The 20,376-nt window shown below is 46.0% G+C and overlaps 2 protein-coding genes across 3 annotated transcripts in view; one reads left to right on the top strand and one right to left on the bottom strand.

The window, feature by feature from the left end:
- Kif24 (kinesin family member 24) overlaps positions 1–10,447 on the top strand; it is a 58,246-nt gene extending 47,799 nt beyond the window's left edge. Inside the window, exons 10-13 of the mRNA XM_048420311.3 lie at positions 2,536–2,645; positions 4,876–6,993; positions 7,471–7,564; positions 8,274–10,447. Of these exons, the coding sequence (XP_048276268.3) occupies positions 2,536–2,645; positions 4,876–6,993; positions 7,471–7,564; positions 8,274–8,414 (2,463 nt within the window). The 3' untranslated portion in view covers positions 8,415–10,447. The remainder of the gene's footprint in view (positions 1–2,535; positions 2,646–4,875; positions 6,994–7,470; positions 7,565–8,273) is intronic.
- Positions 10,448–10,449: 2 nt separating this feature from the next.
- Positions 10,450–20,376, bottom strand: part of Ubap1 (ubiquitin associated protein 1) — a 33,050-nt gene continuing 23,123 nt past the window's right edge. The window contains exons 4-7 of one of the 2 annotated variants that reach the window (XM_048420312.3): positions 17,516–18,439; positions 12,633–12,815; positions 11,987–12,088; positions 10,450–11,497 (exon numbers count right to left, since the gene is read on the bottom strand). In XM_048420312.3, coding sequence (XP_048276269.2) covers positions 11,357–11,497; positions 11,987–12,088; positions 12,633–12,815; positions 17,516–18,439 — 1,350 coding nt within the window. In that variant the 3' untranslated portion in view covers positions 10,450–11,356. The remainder of the gene's footprint in view (positions 11,498–11,986; positions 12,089–12,632; positions 12,816–17,515; positions 18,440–20,376) is intronic. The other variant, XM_048420314.3, reaches the window with a different exon arrangement.

Below are 20,376 nucleotides of genomic sequence, written 5' to 3' on the forward strand. Positions count from 1 at the left end.
GTCTCAAAAAAAAAAAAAAAAGACTCCCTTTTCTGATGACTCTGCTGTATCAGGTTGACAAAGCTGACCAGGATACCACCTTTCAATGTTCTTCCAGTGTAAAAAAACCTTACTGCAGGGGTGGTGGTATCTTCCTGAAGCTACTCAAGATACTGAGGCAGAAGGATTGCTTGAGCCCATACAGTGGAGATCAGTCTGGGCAACATAATGAGATCCTGTCTGTCCACTAAGTGGCAGGCTGCATTCCCCCACCCCCCACCCGAGAGAAGCGGGCCCTTTGTTCCGGCCGCCCAGCTAGTTTATACCCGAAATAATCACACAGAAAACTGTATTCATTTAAACACTGCCTGGCCCACTATTTCTAGCCTCTTATTGGCTAACTCTCCCATGTTAGTTTAACCCATTTTTAATAATCTATGTATCACACTTGATTGTGGCTTACCAGCAAGAGTCTAACCTACGTCCACCTCAGGCAAGAGATTCATGGCATCTGCCACACTGCCTTCTTCCTCCCAGAATCCTGTTCTGTCTACTCTGCCTACCTAATTGCTGTCCTATCAAAAGGCCAAGGCAGTTTCTTTATTCAACCAATGAAAGCAACACATAAACAGAAGGACCTCCTACACCACCCCTGACCAACAAAACAATGGGGAATATTCGGGGCCAGGGGGAGAGGTAGCTCAGTGGTAGCACTTGCCTGATATGCCCCTAGGTTTAATTCTCAATACTGGAGAAAGTATTTGTATTTATTATTTAGTAGGGTTCCTGAGTCTTGAACTTGGTATCCTCCTGCCTCAGTCTTCTGAGCATCTAGGATTACAAGCCCACACTACCAGACCCAGTCCTGTGTATTCTGAGCAATACAAATAAAGAAAACTTTTACTTTCTGTTGTCATGAAAATGGCTGAAAGGTACCAGGTCTCTGAGCTGCAGAGGAGCAGCCTAGGGAGGGACAGATGTGAAAGTCATTACATTGTCTTGAGCTCCTTTCAACCTTAGGTCCTATACACAGTGGAAGAAAGATTGGGTGTGAGGAGGGCAGGAGGAAGACCTCGGATGAGAACTCTCAGTAGTCAGAATTAGTGTCCTCTGCAATGAATGTGACTTCTGTCTTTCAATTATGTGTATATGTGTAGGTACATATGGGGTTGTAGTGGAGTGAGTTTAGTTGCCTGCAGAGTCTAGAAGAAGGCATCTGGTCCTCTAAAGCTGCATTACAGAGGGTTCTGAACACCTAATATATAGGTGCTGAGACTGAGACCCTGGAAGAGCGCAAAGCACTCCTAGCACTCCTAACCACTGAGCTATCTTTCCAACCCTGAGTGTTTCTGCTCAAACACGATTTAACCAGAAACTCAGGATACCATTCCTGACTCTGACATTTAACTTTTTATTTTTAAATAAGTTTTTATCCCCAGAAAACATGATTCTACTTTTAAAAAAGAATAATCTCAATAATCTATATAGAATAGAGCCAGGCATGGTGGCATACATCTTTAATCCTAGCACCCAGAAGACAGAGGCAGACAGATTTCTGTAAATTCGAGGCCAGCCTAGTAGTGAGTTTTAGACAAGCCAGGGCTACCTAGGGAGACCTTTTTGCCACTTAGGAAAAAAAATAGTAAAAGATAACAGGTACCCTAAAATCTAATCAGGTTGACAATTAAAGTTAACTATCAGAGTGTGTAAGGGAGGTTTTCACTTAAACTTTTCAAAGTTTGGGCACATTTTCACCAAACTTTCTTAAGCTTATGTACTAAAATGCTGGGTTTTCCTTTATAAACTATTTTTCCTTTATATTCATTTGTGTGCAGGGCTGTGTATGAACATGAGTTAGTTGTATGTATCTTCACCCATGTACAGTCAGAGGCCTGAAGACCTCAAGGTCTGTCACTTTCTTTCCACCTTTTCCTGTGAGATATGATCTTTCACTGGACCTGGAGGAAGGCTGGTAGCCAGCAGCTCCATCAACCCTCCCGTGCCCACTGCTCAGCAGTTCTGGGATTGTAGGTGCTCACAGCTATACCTCACTTTTTACATGAGGGAATGTGAACTCGTGTCCTCATGCAGGTTCTTACCCACTGAGCTGTCTCCTCAGCAACATAAATATTAGTTTTTCTAGTTGTTTATTTGTGTTTCTCTGATTACTAGTAAGTACCTTTTGCTTTGTTTATGGTTATTTACATTTCTTATTCCTTCTTTTTTTAGATTTATTTTTTATTCATTTATATGTCTTGCCTCCATATATGTCTATGCTCTGCACCACATGTATGCCTACAGAGACCAGAAGAGGACCTCAGATCCCCTGGAACTGAAGTTATATTATAGATAGTTGTGAACCACCATATGGATGCTGGGAATTGAATCCTGATTCTGCAAGAGCAGCCAGTGCTCTTAACTACTGAGCCATCTCTCCAATCTAATGTATTTCTTTTGTAAAATGTCTTTTGTGAATAGAGAAAGCTATGGCCAGCATCTTCATACATAAGTAATCAATATGCCCATTATTCATTGGCCTGTCTCTTGGTTTGACAGGTCCTGAAGGACTCTTTCATTGGCAATGCCAAAACTTGCATGATCGCCAACATCTCACCGAGCCACATAGCCACAGAACACACACTGAATACCTTGCGTTATGCTGACCGGTAAGTTGGCTATAGGATGTCAAGTTGTGCCAGACATGGTGGCACACGCCTTCAATCCCTGTAATTGGGATGCAAAAGCAGGCAGATCTCTGTGAGTTCGAGGACAGCAAGGGCTATACGGTTAAACCCTGTCTTGAAAAACCAGAAAAGAAAAATATGTCAGATTGTGTGTGTGGGTCACTTGTGTTTGTGCACATGCCTCTCAAAATGTCAAGTGATCTGACATTGAACTCCACAGCTGTCTTCCTGGAGCTACTATACTAGCATTTTTAAAAATATGATCAATAAACCCTACTTTTGTGGTGTGACAAGGAAAGATGGCACATGTGCCATTCATGAATCGACGCAATCAGTAGCTTCTCAGTGTCCACTAGGAATGGTATATTAACCTAGTGTGGTATGCTCGAGTAAACTTTTCTCTCTGCTGATCTCAGTGCTGTTTGTAGGAACATGTACATCCAGAAAGGACCAATCTGGACCTGTCAATCAAGATAAAGGCCCAAAGAAGGGGAGGAACTTCCCAAGGAATTACTAAAAGTTGGTGGCAGAGGTAGCACCTCTTTAAGAAAAATTGCAGGAGGTGTGGGGGTGGGGATATATAGAAGTCAGAGAATGCCTTCTGGTAGTCAGTACCCTCTACCATATATGGGTCTCAGGTCAAACTCAGATTGTCAGACTTAACAGCAAGTGCCTTTGCCCACTGAACCATCTCGCTCTTTTTAAAGCTAGCACCCATTAACTGCTTGGCAGGCTTCTCTCTGAAGGGACTTTGGCATCTGCCAGCATCCCTCCCACCTCTACGTACACTTAGTCTCTTACAGAAGCAAAGATATGTTATAAAAAGGTTTTACATTATTGTGTGTCTGTGTGTGTTTAAATGTTTTGCCTGTGTGCATGTATACAGATGCACTCCATGTATTCCTGGTTCCACCAGAAGTCAGAAGGCATCAGATTGCCTAAAACTGGAGTTACAGAGGGTTGTGAGCTACCGTGTGGGTTTTGGGGACCAAACTTGTAAGATCCTCTGCAAAACCAGCAAGTTTTCTTACCTCTGAACTATCTCTCCAGCCCCCGGAAGTAAGAACATTGTTGATTGTCATCACTGAGAGAGGTGCTACTGGCATCTAGTGGGTAAAAACCACAGATGTTACTAAACATCTCCAATACACAGAGCCTCTAAAATAAAGAATTTTACCCAGTTAGATTGTCAGTGTCAGTAGTACTAAGTTAGAGGATGCTGAGAATACATGTCATCTTTCCCTTAGTGGAACTAGCACAGTCTGCTGCTCTTTAGGTTTTGTTTTCTGAACTGCCCAGCAGATTTAGGGGAATTCACCTTCTCAGAGAAGCCCAGCACTGTGCTGTCTGCAGAACTCCAGCTAAAGAGTAGACATGAGTTCCTATGGCCTATGCTCAGGAGCCATGATAGGCCCTGCATGAACATAGCATGATTCTGATTCCTAGCTTGTCCCTCACGTGGGGACATGCTTATCTTCTCAGAAGACACTGTTCCTTTAGTTCAGGTACAGTAGGAAACATATTAAAGGGGAATGTACCTTTTCCTCTTAGTTTCTCCTGTACCAGGCTTTTTCTTTTGGTCCACCAACCAACCAGCTCCCAAATCATGACACAGACTTATTAGTTACAAATGCTCAACCTCAGTTTAGGCTCATTTCTTGTTAGCCTTTACAACTTAACCTGTTTCTCTTCATCTGCATTTTGCCTCAGGACTTTTTACCTATTTTCTTTCTGTATATCTTACTTTCCTGCTGTCTCCAAGGATGACCAGCTGGCGGCTGCCTGACTTCTGGCCCTGGGTGTCTCCCTCTCTTTCTCCCTTTCTCTTCTCCTTTTTCTCTCCTGAGCCTAAATTTCTCCTCATATTTATTCTTCTTGTCTGCCAATCCTGCCTGTCCCTCTCCTGCCTAGCTATTGGCCGTTCAGCTTTTTTTTTTTAAACCAATCAGGTGTCTTAGGCAGGCAGGGCGAAACAAATGCAACACATCTGTACATAATTAAACAAACGCAGCACAGACAAATGTCACAGACTGTCACATAAACAAACATAACACATCTTTGTCTAGTTAAAATAGTATTTCATAAAATACTCTCCTAAAGAGCGAGCTTGCCGTCTTTGCCATGCTTCCCTTTGTTGTTTCAGTTCCCTGAGATCTGTAGGAAAGGACTCACAGACGGAATATACAGTTAACGTTAACTGCTTATATTACAGGGTGAAGGAACTAAAGAAAGGTGTTAAGTGCTGTGCTTCAACCACCAGTCGAAGTCGGGCATCTGCAAACTCCTCTCCAAAACGAATTCAGAGCTCCCCTATTGCCCTGCCAGGGGACAAGTGCTCCCCCAAAAAAGTTAAACTGGGACTTCAGCAGTCAGTTGTTGTGGCCCCAGGCCCCACAAGAGTTAAAACCCACCCTTTGGCCAGCCATGCTCCCAATATCCCCTTTGCCTCTGAACCTAAAACCCCCAGTAAAAGGGGGAGTCCTGTCCCAGAGTGGGAGGCAAAGCCTAGCCTTTGGAAAGGAACCATGAGGTCTGGCCATTCGATCAAAAAGGGAGCAGAAGAGTCAGCATCGTTGTGCTCTGAGAAAAGTCAAGTTGGCAGCAAGGCTGCCATTGTGTGGGAGAGCAGGGCCTCGGGCCCCAGAGAAGGCCTACTGCGTCTCAGGATGCCTGCCAGAGAGAAGAAGGTGCAACCGGTGCAGCCAGTGCAGAAGCAACTACTGTCCCGAGCTCAGCTTCCTGGCAACCACCACCACTTAGAAACCAGTCAGGACAGCAAAGTGGGCACATCTGCCAGGCTTGCCCCGGAAGCTTGGACAAACCCCCTTCCCCAGCAGAAGGAAAGGGAGGAACATTTGCGATTTTACCACCAGCAGTTTCAGCAGCCACCACTCCTCAAGCAGAAGCTAAAATACCAGCCACTAGAAAGGCTTTTATGTCAGCATAGGCCCTCCGAAGGTCAGCTTCCAAATGAGACCGTTTCTCCCCTCCACTCTAATCCTGAGAGCCATGATGGAGCCCAGGCTGAGGACCTGGACGACAGTGATTTCAGTGAGGATTCTTTCTCACACATGCAGAGGAGCACCTTGGAGAAGAGCGGAAGCTCTTTCTTCCTTCATCAGAACAGGGTGCACAGTCCTGAGGAGCAGGGGGCAGAAAGGCAGCAATATTTGCGTTTCAGCTCCGAGATGGATGGTGATGAGAGAGGAACTGACAGCTGGGTGTGTTCCAGAGGCTCCATCATAAGCCACAGAAGAGGAGCACTCAGCCAGAGCCACAGCCCAAGTAAGGTGTGCTCGGACTGGAGCAAGGAGGAAGACTCTGCCTCCTCAGGACCTTCCCCCAAGGATGGCTTGGCCCAGAAGCCACCCTCCTCACAGGTAGATTTTGTGCATCACCAAGAAACGGGTGGAGCTCAAGCCTCTGACATTAGACCTGAGGCCTTCAGAAGTGAGGTTCCTGGACAGGCTGAGAGCAGCTTGCCATCCCCAGAAAACGGGCTGTCTTTGCCTCTATCCCCAGATGAAAGAGACATCAGTGACGACAGAGTGACTCAGGCAGCAGGAACAGTGGACAGGACTGCTCCATCCCAAGAAGACTCTAGAGAGGGCTCTGCAAATGCTTCTGGACTCATGGCTCCTCTCACTATATCCCTCTTGGAGACCCCCAGTCAGGAGTACTCTTCTTCCTTGGAGCAGATTGCCCAAGACAGAGCTGAGCATAGTCTCACGACTGAGATCATAGGAGGGCCGGCAGTGGAGCACATAGTATCCCCTTACAATCAAGAGGCTGCTTTGCCAGTATCTTCAGCAACTGCGCTCCTGTGGCTGTCCTCATCTCCCCCTGACAATCGACCTAGTGGTGATCTTCCAGCTCTTTCCCCATCACCCATCCGTCAGCACTCACCTGACAAACTGCCCCATGGGGAGGCCTGCCAGAGCAGAAGGCCTGTACTCATGGCCCAGAGTCACGTGGGTGGTGATCCATACGGTGACAGTGCTGAGGAGACTGGACTGGTGGACTCGTCATTCCCTCGGAAGCCCTGCTCCATCACACATGCTGGAGCACCCTGTTCTACGCCCTTGCTCACCTCATGGACAGGAAGTAGTGATGTAGCTGGCGGTCCCTGGGCCCAGGACAGAAAACATCCTGCAGGGTTTAGCCGGCAGGAGCTTGTTTCCTCCACAGATTCCATCAAGCCCTCTTACGAGGACATCTTGTGGCTCAAGCACAGGCCACTCTCAAAGTGCTTAGCATCAGACTCTCCTGTGGTCCCCAGTTCTCTCAAGGCCTCAGGGACCCTCTGTCCACTTACACTGGAGCAGGCACAGTAAGTTGGACTTTGTTCTTAAACCCCTTCAACATCCCATGCCCTTTCCAGTTTGCTTGCTTCTTCAGTGAGCAGAGTTGCTGCTCCTGTTGTGTTCTCTGACCAAAGGTAGATATTCAGCTTTTAGCCCTGACCTGCTTTGGTCCTGGACCTCCCCCACCCCACCCCCCACCAAGTAGAAATAAGAGCAGACCTTGTACCAAATACTCCAGCTGTCACAGCTTGATAACCTCTCTCAGGGAAGCCATGGGAAACAGGAACCCCTGAGAAGCAGGGACAAGATACTTCCTATATCTTATGGGTACTCCATAATCCCTTGACTAGTTCTGAGAACAGAACAGAGGAGAAAGCAAGGAGTGGCCAGCTGACCTTACCACACTGGCCAGAGGCTCCTAGTATGGAAATGAGACTCAATTTCCAAAGGCTGTCCCTGAGTATGGGAAACCAGAAATGTCAGTTTCTTCTACATGTTCCTAGGCAGGTGATCATCCGTGCACACCAGGAACAGCTGGATGAAATGGCTGAGCTGGACTTCAAGGAGGAGACCTTAATGACCCAGATGAATTCTAATGTAAGTAGAATAGCCACATGTACTATTGACAAGTAGCTTATGGTTTGAGGATCAGGTTTGCTGCAGTATTCATGACAAAGTTCTGCTGTTGTGTACTAACTGTTGAGGCCTTATGGCCCTCAGAGGGTCTGGGTAGAGGTGGGAGATGGTGCTACACTGCTCTTCCAAGCTCTATCCTTAGCCATCCTGCCTTCCTAAAGGTTTGCTGGGGGTGCCTCCCTGTGATTACTGTAGCAGTGACTAGCTTGCTGCTTACAACCTGCAGACGCAAAACCCTGTTTGTAACCACCCCTTTGCAGAACACAGCCCAGAACACAGCCTCCATTTATAAAGCGTCTCAAATGCAGAGAAGGGAGCCCCACCCAAAGCCATAGAAACTTTTAAGGTTTTACTCTGAGAAGAGGGACTTGGGTTTTAAAATGTTCCTTCAAGAAGATGGACTAGGGGGCTGGAGAGAAGGCTCAGCAGTTCACTCATTGCTCTTGTAGAGGACCAGGTCCTAGCACCCAGTGTAACTCACAGCATCCAAAACTCCAGTCGCAGGAGATCGGATGTCATCTTCTCAATTCCACGGGCATCACCAAGTACAACATGATATGTAGACAAAACATTCATACACATTAAAAGAAAAACTACACACACAAAAATAGACTGGAAAAGACGAAGGGTCATCAAGATTAAACACCTCCACTGTCTTTTTTCTTCTCAGGATTTTGAAGATTTCGTGACCCAGCTGGATGAACTCATGGCTTTGAAGTCTAAGTGCATCCAGAGTCTGAGAAGCCAGCTCCAGTTGTACCTCACCTGCCATAGGTCGGCTGCAGCTCCCAAGAGAACCATACTGTCTTAGAAGAAGGGCTCACCCTGGGTAGACATTGCTGTGCCCTCTGGAGCTGGAAAAAGTTCTGCCAAGGCCTTCCTGCAGACAGCCACTCCCTATCCTACCTCTAACTTCACTCTAGCCATACATGGCCTTGGATGGCCTCACTACTCAGGGACAGACCTCATCTTACCTCAGTTCCAACTATAGGACCCCCTGTAAGAAAGGACCAGGCTTAAGACCTTCATGTCCCCTTCTGTTTGGGGCTCAGAGTATCTCATTGTTGACCTATGTCTGTAGGAACATATTTGGTCTAACTGTACATGTCCCTGAGTTTGAGGATGAAATCAGAGGTTAGGGCCACACGCTGAGCCAACAGCCTTATTCCTGACTTACGTGCCTTTCTGTCTTCAAAGGCTACAGCACTGGTGCCCGCCAGGCACTTAGGTGAGCTTCTTCCTCCCCACCAGAGTGGAGACGTAGTTCTGGAAAATATAAACTGGCAACTATTGATGCCTTAAGGGTACAGCTGGGCTGGGGGTTAGGCTTTATGCTTACAGTGCCCCTCCCTGAAACCCTGCTTTGACTTAGAGGATGCTGCTGATGGCGGCAGTGATGAGAAAAATTCATTCACTTTTTGCTAAAACAGCAGGCTTATGGATAGTTCCTGCTAGCCCTCCTAAGTTTCTGTGGCAGAACCTAGCTCCTGCCTATGACTCCTCACTCCCAATCCTCTGAGTGTCTCAGGCAAGTCCATTGCCTAGGCTTGACTCTTCCAGGACACCCGGGCCAGCCATACTTTAGGACCTTTGCTATGGGTGTCTTGGCACTGAGTGTGTAGTCAATAGTCTGAACCTTCTGATACAGGAACAAACATACTGTGCTCTTTAAATGAATTATTGCTGTTATTACTATGTGTAGGCCAGATGTTATTAGGTACCCACAATCCTCTGCTGTTTCACTGTTGATTTAGCTAATTAGCCAAGTTTCATGGGTCCTCCTGTCTTGGAGCTCTCTATGTGGACCAACTCACAGAGATCCCCTGCCTCTGCCCCCCAAGTGCTGGGATTAAAGGTATGCACCAATACTCCCAGCTGCTCCAGGCCTCCTGCGTGGGTGCTAGAGATCCAACCTCATGCTTGCACCTTAAGCACTTTATTAACGAACCATCTCCTCTGTCACCTTTTTAACAGAAAGGCCCTCAAGGAAAACAAAGAGCCTCCAAGAGTCTGTTAGTTTTGGAGTTCACCTGAGAGTCATGTGTCAGAGGCTGGGCCCAGAAGCCACTACCACATGAATTTAACAACATAAGGAAGTTTTAAGAGTTATGTCTAAAAGGCCAAGATAAACCAGATATGGCATTGCTCACTTGAAAATTCAGCATCTGGGAGGCTGAGGCAGGAGGACCTTGAAACCAACCTGGGCTACAGTGAGATCTGGCTCTATTTAAAAGGCATTCAGAAGGGCTGAAAGGCTCTCTAGTGGGCCACAGGCAGTGCTTGAACTAGCCATAGCCACCAGAGGGCAGCCGATTCCTAGCTTATAACTGTACAGCTCCTCACATTGCCACTAAAAACCATTCCCAGCAAGTGCCCCAAAAGGATGTGGGATTTTACTAAAGAACTAGAAACTCTAGGGAGTTCTGTCGGCTCCACCAGCGCCACCGAGAGCTGTGGAAGCACGCTCTCTGCCTGTCCTGGAACTCACTCTGTAGCTCAGGGGCTCAAACTCAGAGATTCACCTGTCTCTGCCTCCCAAGTACTCCCAAGCAGGACTTTTTAAAGAGCACCTTGAAGCCTCGTCTGCCCTTCCACTTTGGCAAGAAGACATATACCCTTGGTCCAGAGACTGCACTAGATCAGGTTTAAAGAGATCTTTGTTTGAGTCTCTATTTGTATACCAAAAAACCAGAGAAGACATGGTCCAGAAGGTATGGCCAGCTTCAGGTCCCTCAGGCCTCCAGCGGGAAGAGTGTACTGAAATGTGGGCCAGAAATGATTCTGCCACCTACAGCCATCCTAACTCAAGCTGTTTTTTGAAATAAAGACATTAAGGCAGCACAACGTACCTTTTAGGTTTTTATTAGTAGTTCTCTGAAGAATCAAAATAGTTAGCAAATTATTTTAGATTCAAGACTGTATTATATCTTTAATGGTGTAGAACATAATACAAACAAACCCAAGAGTGGTTTCTATGCCTAGGTGTTACTCGTGTCGTCCTAAAGCAGGGCTGGAGGAGGCTGTTTAAGAACTGGGTTAGTGCTGAGTGACTAGTCGTGGCCTGTTTTCTCAGTGAGCTGAGAAGGGGTCAATGATTATTCAAACTGCCAACAGCTTCCTAGCACAGGGGCTCCGATGCCCTGGGCAGTAGAGGATTATGTTTAATCCACAAGAAACAGTCTGGACAGGGACACATGGGAACGGCCTAGCAAAAGACCTTGTCCCATGAGGAAAAGTGCATCTTTTGTACCGCAGAGACATTCCAGAACCAGTGTAACACTAAGGACTGCTGGGGAAGGTGGGCCCCTGGAAGAACCTCTCGCTTGTATTCAACTCGGGTTGGAGTTCAGTCTGCCTGTGGTGTGGCAGAGAGGAAAGCATCCAGCCCCCAAACAGCAGTATGCCCTTCCTCTGCTTCCCACTCCTCTTGGGAACCAGGCCAGGTTTTGGATGAGGAAATAAGAGACCCCAGAAAGATCCAAGTGTTCTTTCTGACAGGCCAATGTGGGAAGGACACTTCTCAAAATACAGATATGTTTAATATTGAAGGAGCCAACAGGGCATTTATATGCCCAAGTCTTCCTACTTTCCCCCAGCTTGGGCCTGGGCTCAGAGACTAGCAAATGTCATCTCCACATCTGACCTAATCCCCAATGAAAATCTGGAAGCATGTCCCTTCTTGCCCACGAGTGAGCTGTGCGGGGCCTCCTGGGGAATGGTGGTGCTGTGGCAGGGCCATGGCAGGGCCTGGTCTCAGCTGGCTCCAGCCCGGGCCATGAGGTCTTCCAAAGCATTGTCCTGGTTGTTGTTGTGTAATAGCAAAACTTCCTTAATGTCTTTCAGTTCAAAGCCCATTTCCTTAAACTTGCTCATCAACTGAAGAAACTCCATCATCTATGGGATAAAGAGGAACACATTTTTAAAAAGGGTCCAGCCACAGAGTGCAGCTGAATGTAGAGGCATCCGGTAGAAGGAGGACCTGTATCCCTCAGAGTCTTGCAGATCTTTCTAAAGTTCACCAGAGGTGGGCTGTGGAGCCCAACCCCAACTCACTTGCTGATCTCTGAAATACTCCCACTGCCCCACGTGAATATACCCACCAAGACAGTACTGAACCCCTAAAAGTTGCCCTTTAGGTGGAGAGGAAGGCAAAAATGCTAGCAATGGCCCAAGCCATCCAAAAGCCTGGCTTTTAGCCCAACTCAATTTTCCCTTCCTATCACTGTGAGTCAGCTCCATGCTTCATCTATAGTATAGAAGGACCCATCTTGTCTGGGCACAAGACTGTTTCTGCCTGCAGTCCCTGGTAAGGAAAGGTGATGGAGGGCCCAGGGTGAGCAAGAGGACAGACAGCTCTGTCCCAGGAATGGTAAAGGTTCCTACCTTCTCTTCTGAACACTGGTGCATTTCCAGAGCCTCCTCCACTAAAAGAGGGTCAAAGCCCTTCTCACAGAGCTGTCCATGTGCAAAGAGATAGTCGAGAATCTAAGAAAAGAAATAAAAGTTTGAGCTCCTACTGCTACTCCTATGCTGGGAGTTCTACACCATCTGTGAATTCAGCTCCCTGCCCCTCCCCAGTCATCAGATCCTGGGCAGTCATTACTTGGTAAACAGACTGGCACACCCCTCTAGAAATGAGCAGCCACTTCCCAAAGGAGGTGCTGTCACAGCTGACCCAACTCCCAGAATGTCAACACTCAGGGCAGGATGACAGTCCTCTAAAATTATACACTTATGTCAGAAAAATGTCCCCAAAGTAGAAGACTATAGCACACTATTCATAACTTCCTGTACAGCCATGACAAAAGTTTCTGGAGGCAAGATGGGAACAGTAGACCACACCTATATGCTAGCACTTAGATGGTGGAGACGAAGGGCCCTGAGTCCAATTCCAGCCTCAGCTGCTTCCCTGACAACAGCCCAGGGGAGGAGGCTGAAATTGCAAGCACTCTAGGACAGGCAGGCAGATCACAACCGTGACTTGAGGCCACCATGCTCCACCACCCACACCTTGCATACTAGCACCTACCTGCTCAATATTCTCTCCTTTCTTCTTCATGGCTCTCAGGACACAATCATATGAGTAGCCCATGTTGACTACTGTCTCTACACATTGCCGCTCACTCGGAGACAGTGCCTGCAGTTCCAAATAGGCCTGGGGACAGCTGGGCATGTTGGGCACTTGTGACACTGAGAAATTTAGAGGGGTGACCTGGTAATAAAAAAGCAAGATCAAAAACAAGATGAGCTGAGGTCCAGGTTGCTGACCAGGCATTGTGGGGTGTGAAGAAGAGAGGTACCAAGTACCTCCAGCCCTTGGAGCCCTTATCCACAGCCCCTACATGTGAAAATACAGACAGCACATGCTGCTGCATGCCCCGATTCCTGTGACTTAAAAAGTAGTTCAGAGTTTGAACCTACCGACAGGATTAATGTCGGAACAGACTATGAATTTTCTTCCTAGCATTCCCTCAACCTTAAGGGTCTTTTCCACTCTGGACCTGGCTCTGTCCTAGTCTCCCCTGCTTATCACTGGCCTGGGCTTCCTACACACAGTCAGCGCAGGCCTCAGGATTTTGAGGGCACTTACCTTTGCCCCACACAACACACTCCCTTCATTTTCTGCTAACGATGCTGTCCTCTGGAGCCAAGGCAGGAGTATTTGCTACACTAGGCTGGACTCCTGGCCACAGTGTACTTACACTGGCTACAGGCAGTTTGCCTAGTTCTCATCTGACTGGTTACATCTCTGATAATGAAACCTAAAGTACAAGGGCAACTCAGCTCACTCCCAGACCCATTCACCATGGGAACAAAATCACAAGTTGTTCGTGGTAGTTTGGCTCCCAAGAAGCAAAGAAAACATGTTATTTTTCCTAGTTTTCTTTTTCTATTGGGTAGAATTAAGGCAATGAATAGTCCTCTGTCCTAAAACAAGTTCTGCTATAACCAGATGTTCTCAAACTCTGCTGGGGAAAGCCAGGAAGACAACAGGCCTGTAGATTAGCAACTTCCATTGAAATACCACCGATAACATACTCTAAGCGTCCATTTTCAGGGACTTCAGCAAGGTGCAGGCATCATGGAAGAGTGGGAGCTCCTCATAAATCAATCTAACCCCTTTTCAGACTCAAGACTCTATGAGCCTTCTCAGAGGCTGGCTCCAAAGCACCAGCTTCTCAACAAAAGCAGCTCTCACATAAGCCTGTGTGCCTCTCCCTTTAAACAGTCCCAAGAACTGGAAGCTAGTGGTGCGTGCCTTTAATCCCAGCACTTGGGAGGCAGGGGCAGGCAGATTTCTGTGAGTTCAAGGCCAGTCTGGTCTACACAGTGAGTTCCAGGATTGGTGCAGCTACACAGATAAACCCTGTCTCAAAACAAAACAAAACAAATAACAAAAACATCTCTAGAAAGTAGTTTTGGAGTGTGTGTGGTCCTCTAACGCTCTGTGCTTTTGGAACTGCTATCTGTACCCTTCAGGTAAATGTGGCTATATGGAAAGCCTGATAAAATTCTTTGTTCTAGTTACACATCTAGGGACCGAATCTTTAGGAGTATTAAAATACAAACCTAGGTCAGTGGTTAAGTGCACTTGTTGTTGTGGTTAAGTGCACTTGTTGTTCTTGCAGAAGACCTGAGTTTGGGCCCCAGCATCCACATAGTAGCTCACAACTATCCATAACTCCAGATACTTCTGAACTCCACAGATACCAGGCATGCATGTAGCACACAAACATATGTAGGCAAAACACTCACACACCAAAAATAAATCTATAAAAAATGTAATATATATATATGTATGTATAAATAAAATAGTCATTTCAACAACATTTGTCATAAACATTAGAGGTAATGTAAATAGCCAACAGAATATTTTAATAAAATCATATTACTAGTAGGTAGTTTATTTATTTTATGTAAATGAGTGCCAGAAGAGGGCATCGGATCCCACTGTATAGATGGTTGTGAGCCACCCTGTGGTTGCTGAGAATTGGAACAGCAGCCAGTGCTCTTAACCTCCGAGCCCCAGCCCCAGTTTTTGTTTGTTTTAAAGATAGGGTCTCACTATGCAGGCCTAGGATTCTCTGTGTAGATCAATACCACCATGCCATGCCCAGTCTAAAAGGTTTTTAGATTTTCATTTACTTTCTGCTTGCCTGCATCTATGTGTGTACACCACGTGCATGTCTGGTGACTGCAAAGCCCAGAAGATGTTGTGAGATTTGGAAGTGGATACACATGGTTATTAGCCATCATGTAGGTCCTGGGAACCAAACCTGGGACCTCTTTAAGAGCGGCAAGAACACTTAATCACTGAGCCATCTCTTCTCCAGTTCAATGCATAGGGTTTTAAATACTAGGACGGAAGAAAGTCTCTTTTCTTTTTTAAATATTAGGACTGAGAATACTTCCTGAACAGAGAAAAATGACTGTCTCCTTCACATAATGCTTTATTAACCACACACCACTAAGGAGACCCTAAATGGACAATGTTTAAAAGGATCCCTTATTACTGGGGCTTAGGAAGGAGGAGGATCCTGAAGTTAAGGCAGTCTGGGCTACACAGCAAGACTATCTACAAAAATAAAAATGGACCCCTTGTCAAAATCGCTAATACTAGAGTGTTTCACATCCTTCATCAAGGTTATTAGGCATGATTATGATTACTGCAGGTAAAATTCTGTGTGTGTGCAGTGTGATACTACTGTGCTACATCCCAGACTCATAAAAGACACCATTACCACATTTAGGCAGTTCTTTCTCATTAGCAACTTTTTCAGTAAAAATATAAAATATATTTATTAGCAAGTACAAAATGTGATTTTAATTCTTTATAGTCAATGACCCCGATCTTGCAGAGACCAGAAGGGCCCAACACAGTAACTGATAAGGCGAATCAATAGTAAATTTCAAACTCTCCAGAGATTGACGGAGGGTCTCAAAAGCTTCTACGGGTGGAAGTGGAGGTACAGAAAACCAGGCAGCATAACTAAAATGCTAGACACTGTGGGATTTAGGAGAGGCTGGCGACAACTCAGTACCTGTGCTCTTGCAGAGGACTCAGGTTTGTGTCCCAGCGCACGCATGGCCACTCACACTGTCTTTAATTCTGGTTCCCAAGGATCCAACACACTATGACTTCCTCAGGCACCAGGCACACACATGGTATGTGTGTGTGTGTGTGTGTGTATATATATATATATATATATATATATATATATATATATATACATACATGCAGGCAAATCATGAATAATAAAGCAATCTTAAGAAAGAAAAAGGAAGGGAGAGGAGAGGAGGGAAAGGAAGGGGGAGGGAGAGAGAGAGGAGAGAAAGAGGAAGAAGGAAAGGAAGGAAGGAAGAAGGAAAGGAGGGAGGGTTAGTTCTCTGGTTTTGGTCTCTAAGGGCTTCATCTAAACGAGGCTGGGCACTAGCTGAACCCCCATCATTTCAGGGTGCTTTTCATTTACCTAATGCATCTAATATGTCATGAAAAGGAATACTCTGGAGTGCTGACCAGAGGCCAGCTGACCAAGGACAATGATGCTCAGCAGTCTGTCAAGTTTCCCTGGGCCAAAGTCCGCACGTTTACAAGCCAGGGGCTCTCACACTCGCTGCTGGGAAGGTGCACTAATGAGGCAGGCCGGGGTTCTGTCTTTCTACTGGCTGACAAACAGCTTGCTGTGGTCTCGTACCAATGCAGCTAGGCTCATTCCTAGCTCTACACAGCCTCTTCACACACTGCCATTTAAAAACATCTATGAGCTAGTAGATGCTAGAAAGAGACTCTGTGGCTTCTAAGATTTATATAGCCCAGGATACCCCAGTTCTGGGGTAGAAACACAAATCAGAGCTGAGCTTATACTACCTGACAAAGAAACTGCCTTGTTTTACCATTATTCTGTGTAGCAAGATAGTATTTTCTGCTGAGGGTAACGGTGCACACCTTTAAACCCAGCACTCAGGAGGCAGAGGTGGGTGATCTCTGTGAGTTCAAGGCCAGCCTGGTCCACAAAGTGAGTTCCAGGACAGTCATGGGTACATAGAGAAATCCTGTCTCAAAAAACAACAACAAAAAAAAAATTTAGATTTTCTTCAGGATGAGAAAAGTTGTAATCTCTTTATCAATCCATCCTAATGTATCCTTCGACCCCACTTTCCAGACTTTCTAACACATACTGCTGAACAGGATAAAAAAGAATCACACAATTACAATCTAGAGACTTTAGCCACCATTCAGGCTGAAGAAATGTAAATCCTAAAGAGCCACGTCATGATTAGAAAAACAAAAACAGGGCACAATGAGAATGGGAAGCGAGGAGAGGAGAGGGTGTGACAAGCAGTATCTGCAAGGAAGATGGGTAGAGAGACAACAGCCAGACAGTCAGGCACAGGGGGTGGGCACACACTGTGATCCCATCTCTCACCAGGTGGAGGTAGGAGATCTAGGCCATACAGTAAGACCCTGACTCAACTAAAACCACCAAAACAAAGACAAAAAACCTATTAAGACATAACAGTACAAAAAAGAATAAAGATCAGACAGAGAAATAAAATACCATTCCTAGGGGTTGTATTATCTCTTACATCTGCAAAGGAAAGATCTTAAAGATGCAGGGAGGTGAACATTAACCAAGTTTTAGCTGGGAATGTAGGGCAGTGGCAGAGTCCTTGTCTACCATGGCAATGTCCTGGCACTAAAGAAGAACCAAAAATAAATAAATAAATATCCAAGCTGGGTTCAAAAGTAGTAATCCTGGTTCTCAGGAAAATAACTGGAATTATAGCTATCAGATAAAAAAGCCATTCTACAGGGCCCCATCAAACACTAAGCCTTGTGGGAGACTTTTGCTAAATAGGGTCGATCACTGAGACATCTTTGGGACTGTTAAGTTAGGACTGAAAACTTACTGTGGGACATGTATTTGGAGGTGATGGTTCTTCTGTAGACACAGACAAGACAGACAGGGAAGGCATCTGGGAGGACGTCAGGGTTGGCACCTCTGTGCCACTGTTCAAGTTCAAAGCTGAAAGCCCAAGAGTATGGTCCCCATTGAGCTCACTGGCACTGCTTTGGGTGGAAGGCTTCAGGAAATTCCGGGGTGCGCCACTTCGGAGGCAGGATGTGCTATGGAAAGTGCTTGCAAGCTTGACTGTCTTCTGATTGCTGTCATCAGAGTCAAGTTTGGGGAAGGACAGAGATTTGATATTGCTTACTGTAGGGATAGGGGGGAGGGACACTTTGGAAGACAGCGACATCTTTTCACAGTTGCCCAACTGCGGTAAGGTTATAAAGCCATTGGGTTTATGAAGAGGCTTGAAATCTAAGGTTGCCTGCTCCAAGGAGGCCAAGACCTCCTCGTCCTGTAACACAGACCCCGAGCTTCCTCTGGGTGAGTTACTGTCCAGTAACTGAGCCATTATGGGTCCAGTGGTTCCTACCAGAATGTTCCTCAGTTCTTCCTTCTCATCGATGGTTTTTAACTCCAGATTATCAAACGGATCCTCTTCGCACTCAAAGTCAGCAGGGTTGAAATCCGCTTTTGTGTGGGGTGGGCTGAGAGCTTTCTGCTTTGTGGCACTACTGCTGACCCGAGTTGGAGTGAGGATGCTGTTGTGCTGTAAGCTGGCAAGGATGGGGTTAATCGGAGGCGGCATTGTGGCTGGATTATGAGTCTTGGAGAAGCTCATTTTGCTGTCACCCTCTGGGCCACTCTTAGAAGTCACTTTAGCTTCCGCATCCTCAGCCTTCCGCTCCGCTTCTCGCTGAGCTTCTTGGATTAGCTTAATATCTTCGGCCCACTCAATGGTTTTCTTTTCCAAGGAGAAATCATACTGGAGAGATACAGCAGAGAGAGGAGGTGTGAGCCCAGGGGCTGCTACTCTCCCCACCCAACTCAGTCCTGTGTAAGTGAGCAGGCAGGACGCCAGCACACAGCTGAGCCTCACGAGAGCACCAAGACTTCCACTGTCCAAACCATGCTCCCAGATAACTTCTATAAATTAACCCTCATACCAGACCAAAGGGAATTTGCCACATCCATTGCTTCTCTTCCCTTTGGCTTTTCCCGTTCTTAAATGTACATAGCTGGGGGGGAAGGGGTTGGCCACCCACTCAAGAAAGCTATTCTGATGGCCCAGTTACTCTTCTAAAAGTGCATGACACCTCCAGCCATATACATTAACCCTGTCTTGAAAAATCAAAAAAAAGAGGCAAGCACTATCAACTCACTAGAGGTTTCCTACTGGCCAGTTCCCTTTGCTATAGTTTCGTTTGTTTATAATAACTACAATAAAAGAATAGCAAGCAAAAATTCCAGAAAAAACATCTTAACTTTTGGACTGAAAGATAGTTCAGCAGTTAAGAGCATTTGTTGCTCCTGTAGAGGACCCAGGCTCTGTTCCCAGCACCAACACGGTGGATAAAAACTATCCTTTCATCTTCTTCCGCTGGTTTCCAAGACAGGGTTTCTCTGTGTAGCCCTGGTTGTCCTGGCACTCACTCTGTAGACCAGGCTGCCTCTGCCTCCCGAGTGCTGGATTAAAGGCGTGTGTCACCACCACCATCCAGCAATTATCTTTAACTCTAGTCACAAGAGATCTAACACCTTTTCTGACCTCTTTAAGTAACAGGCATGTATGTGGTACATCCACTCTTAGATAAAATAAAAACTAAATCTCTTTAATGACACCCTGAATAGTGTAATAAAATCTGGCCTCCTCTCCCACTCAGTCCTGCCAGAGACGAGTGTCCAGCACACCCACACTGTGTGTGATACCTAGCAGTTAGCTCAACTGCTACCTGAGGCTTTAGGCATCCTCCATAGGTTGCAGAACACATCCCACAGAAAATGGAGGGATGCTATGGTTTGGATATGGCTGGCTCCTTAGGATTACTGATCCTAGTGTTGAGGTGGCCTAGTGGAAGGCAGAAAGTAGTATATTTCCTGTAGGAAGTACTTTTAAATATTTCAGAACTTCCAGAAAAAAGCATTTTAAGAAAATAAAATCTTAGGGTTAGAAAGATGGCTCAGCAGTTAAGAGCGCTGGCTGCTCTTCCAGAGGACCTGAGTTCAACTCAGAGCAACCACATGGTGGCCCAAAACCATACATAATGGGATCTGCTGTCATCTTGTCTTATTCTCTTCTGTAATGCAGGCATACATACAAATAGAGCAGTCACATATATAAAATACATAAACAAATATTAAAAGAAAACCAGTCTCAAAAACAAGAATGACTGCAGACTGTTATGAACCACAGGCACTAAGGACTACCCTACACTACTGTGGTCACAGCATCCAAGTGAAGTTTCCAGTACCCTAGATACTAAGTTAACTGACTCACATTGATTGAATGTTGTCTATTATGTAGCCCTGGTTGTCTGGAACTCACTAGGTAGATCAGACTGGGATCCATCTGCCCCTGCCTCCTGAGTGTTGGGATTAAAGGTCCACTGGTTAGTTTTCATCATTTGAAAGCAAAACATATAAAAGCAGGACAGAATGGCTCACCCCTGTAATCTCCGTATTTGTAAAGTAGAGACATGCAGATCTCCTAATCATCCTCAACTTCTTAGTTGAATTTGAGAACAGAATGAGATGAATGAGATTCTGTCTCAAAAAAATCCAAAATAGCACTAAGAAGGCGGATCTCTGGGTTTGAGGGCAGCCTCTTCTACATAATGAATTCCAGGTCAACCAGGGTTTTTTAATGAGATTCTTGCGGGGGTGGGGTGTGGAGAACAACAACAGAGAGAGAAAGAGAGAGAC

The sequence above is a fragment of the Myodes glareolus genome, chromosome 16 (assembly GCF_982192425.1).
Source record: "Myodes glareolus chromosome 16, mMyoGla1.1, whole genome shotgun sequence".
NCBI lineage: Eukaryota > Metazoa > Chordata > Mammalia > Rodentia > Cricetidae > Myodes > Myodes glareolus.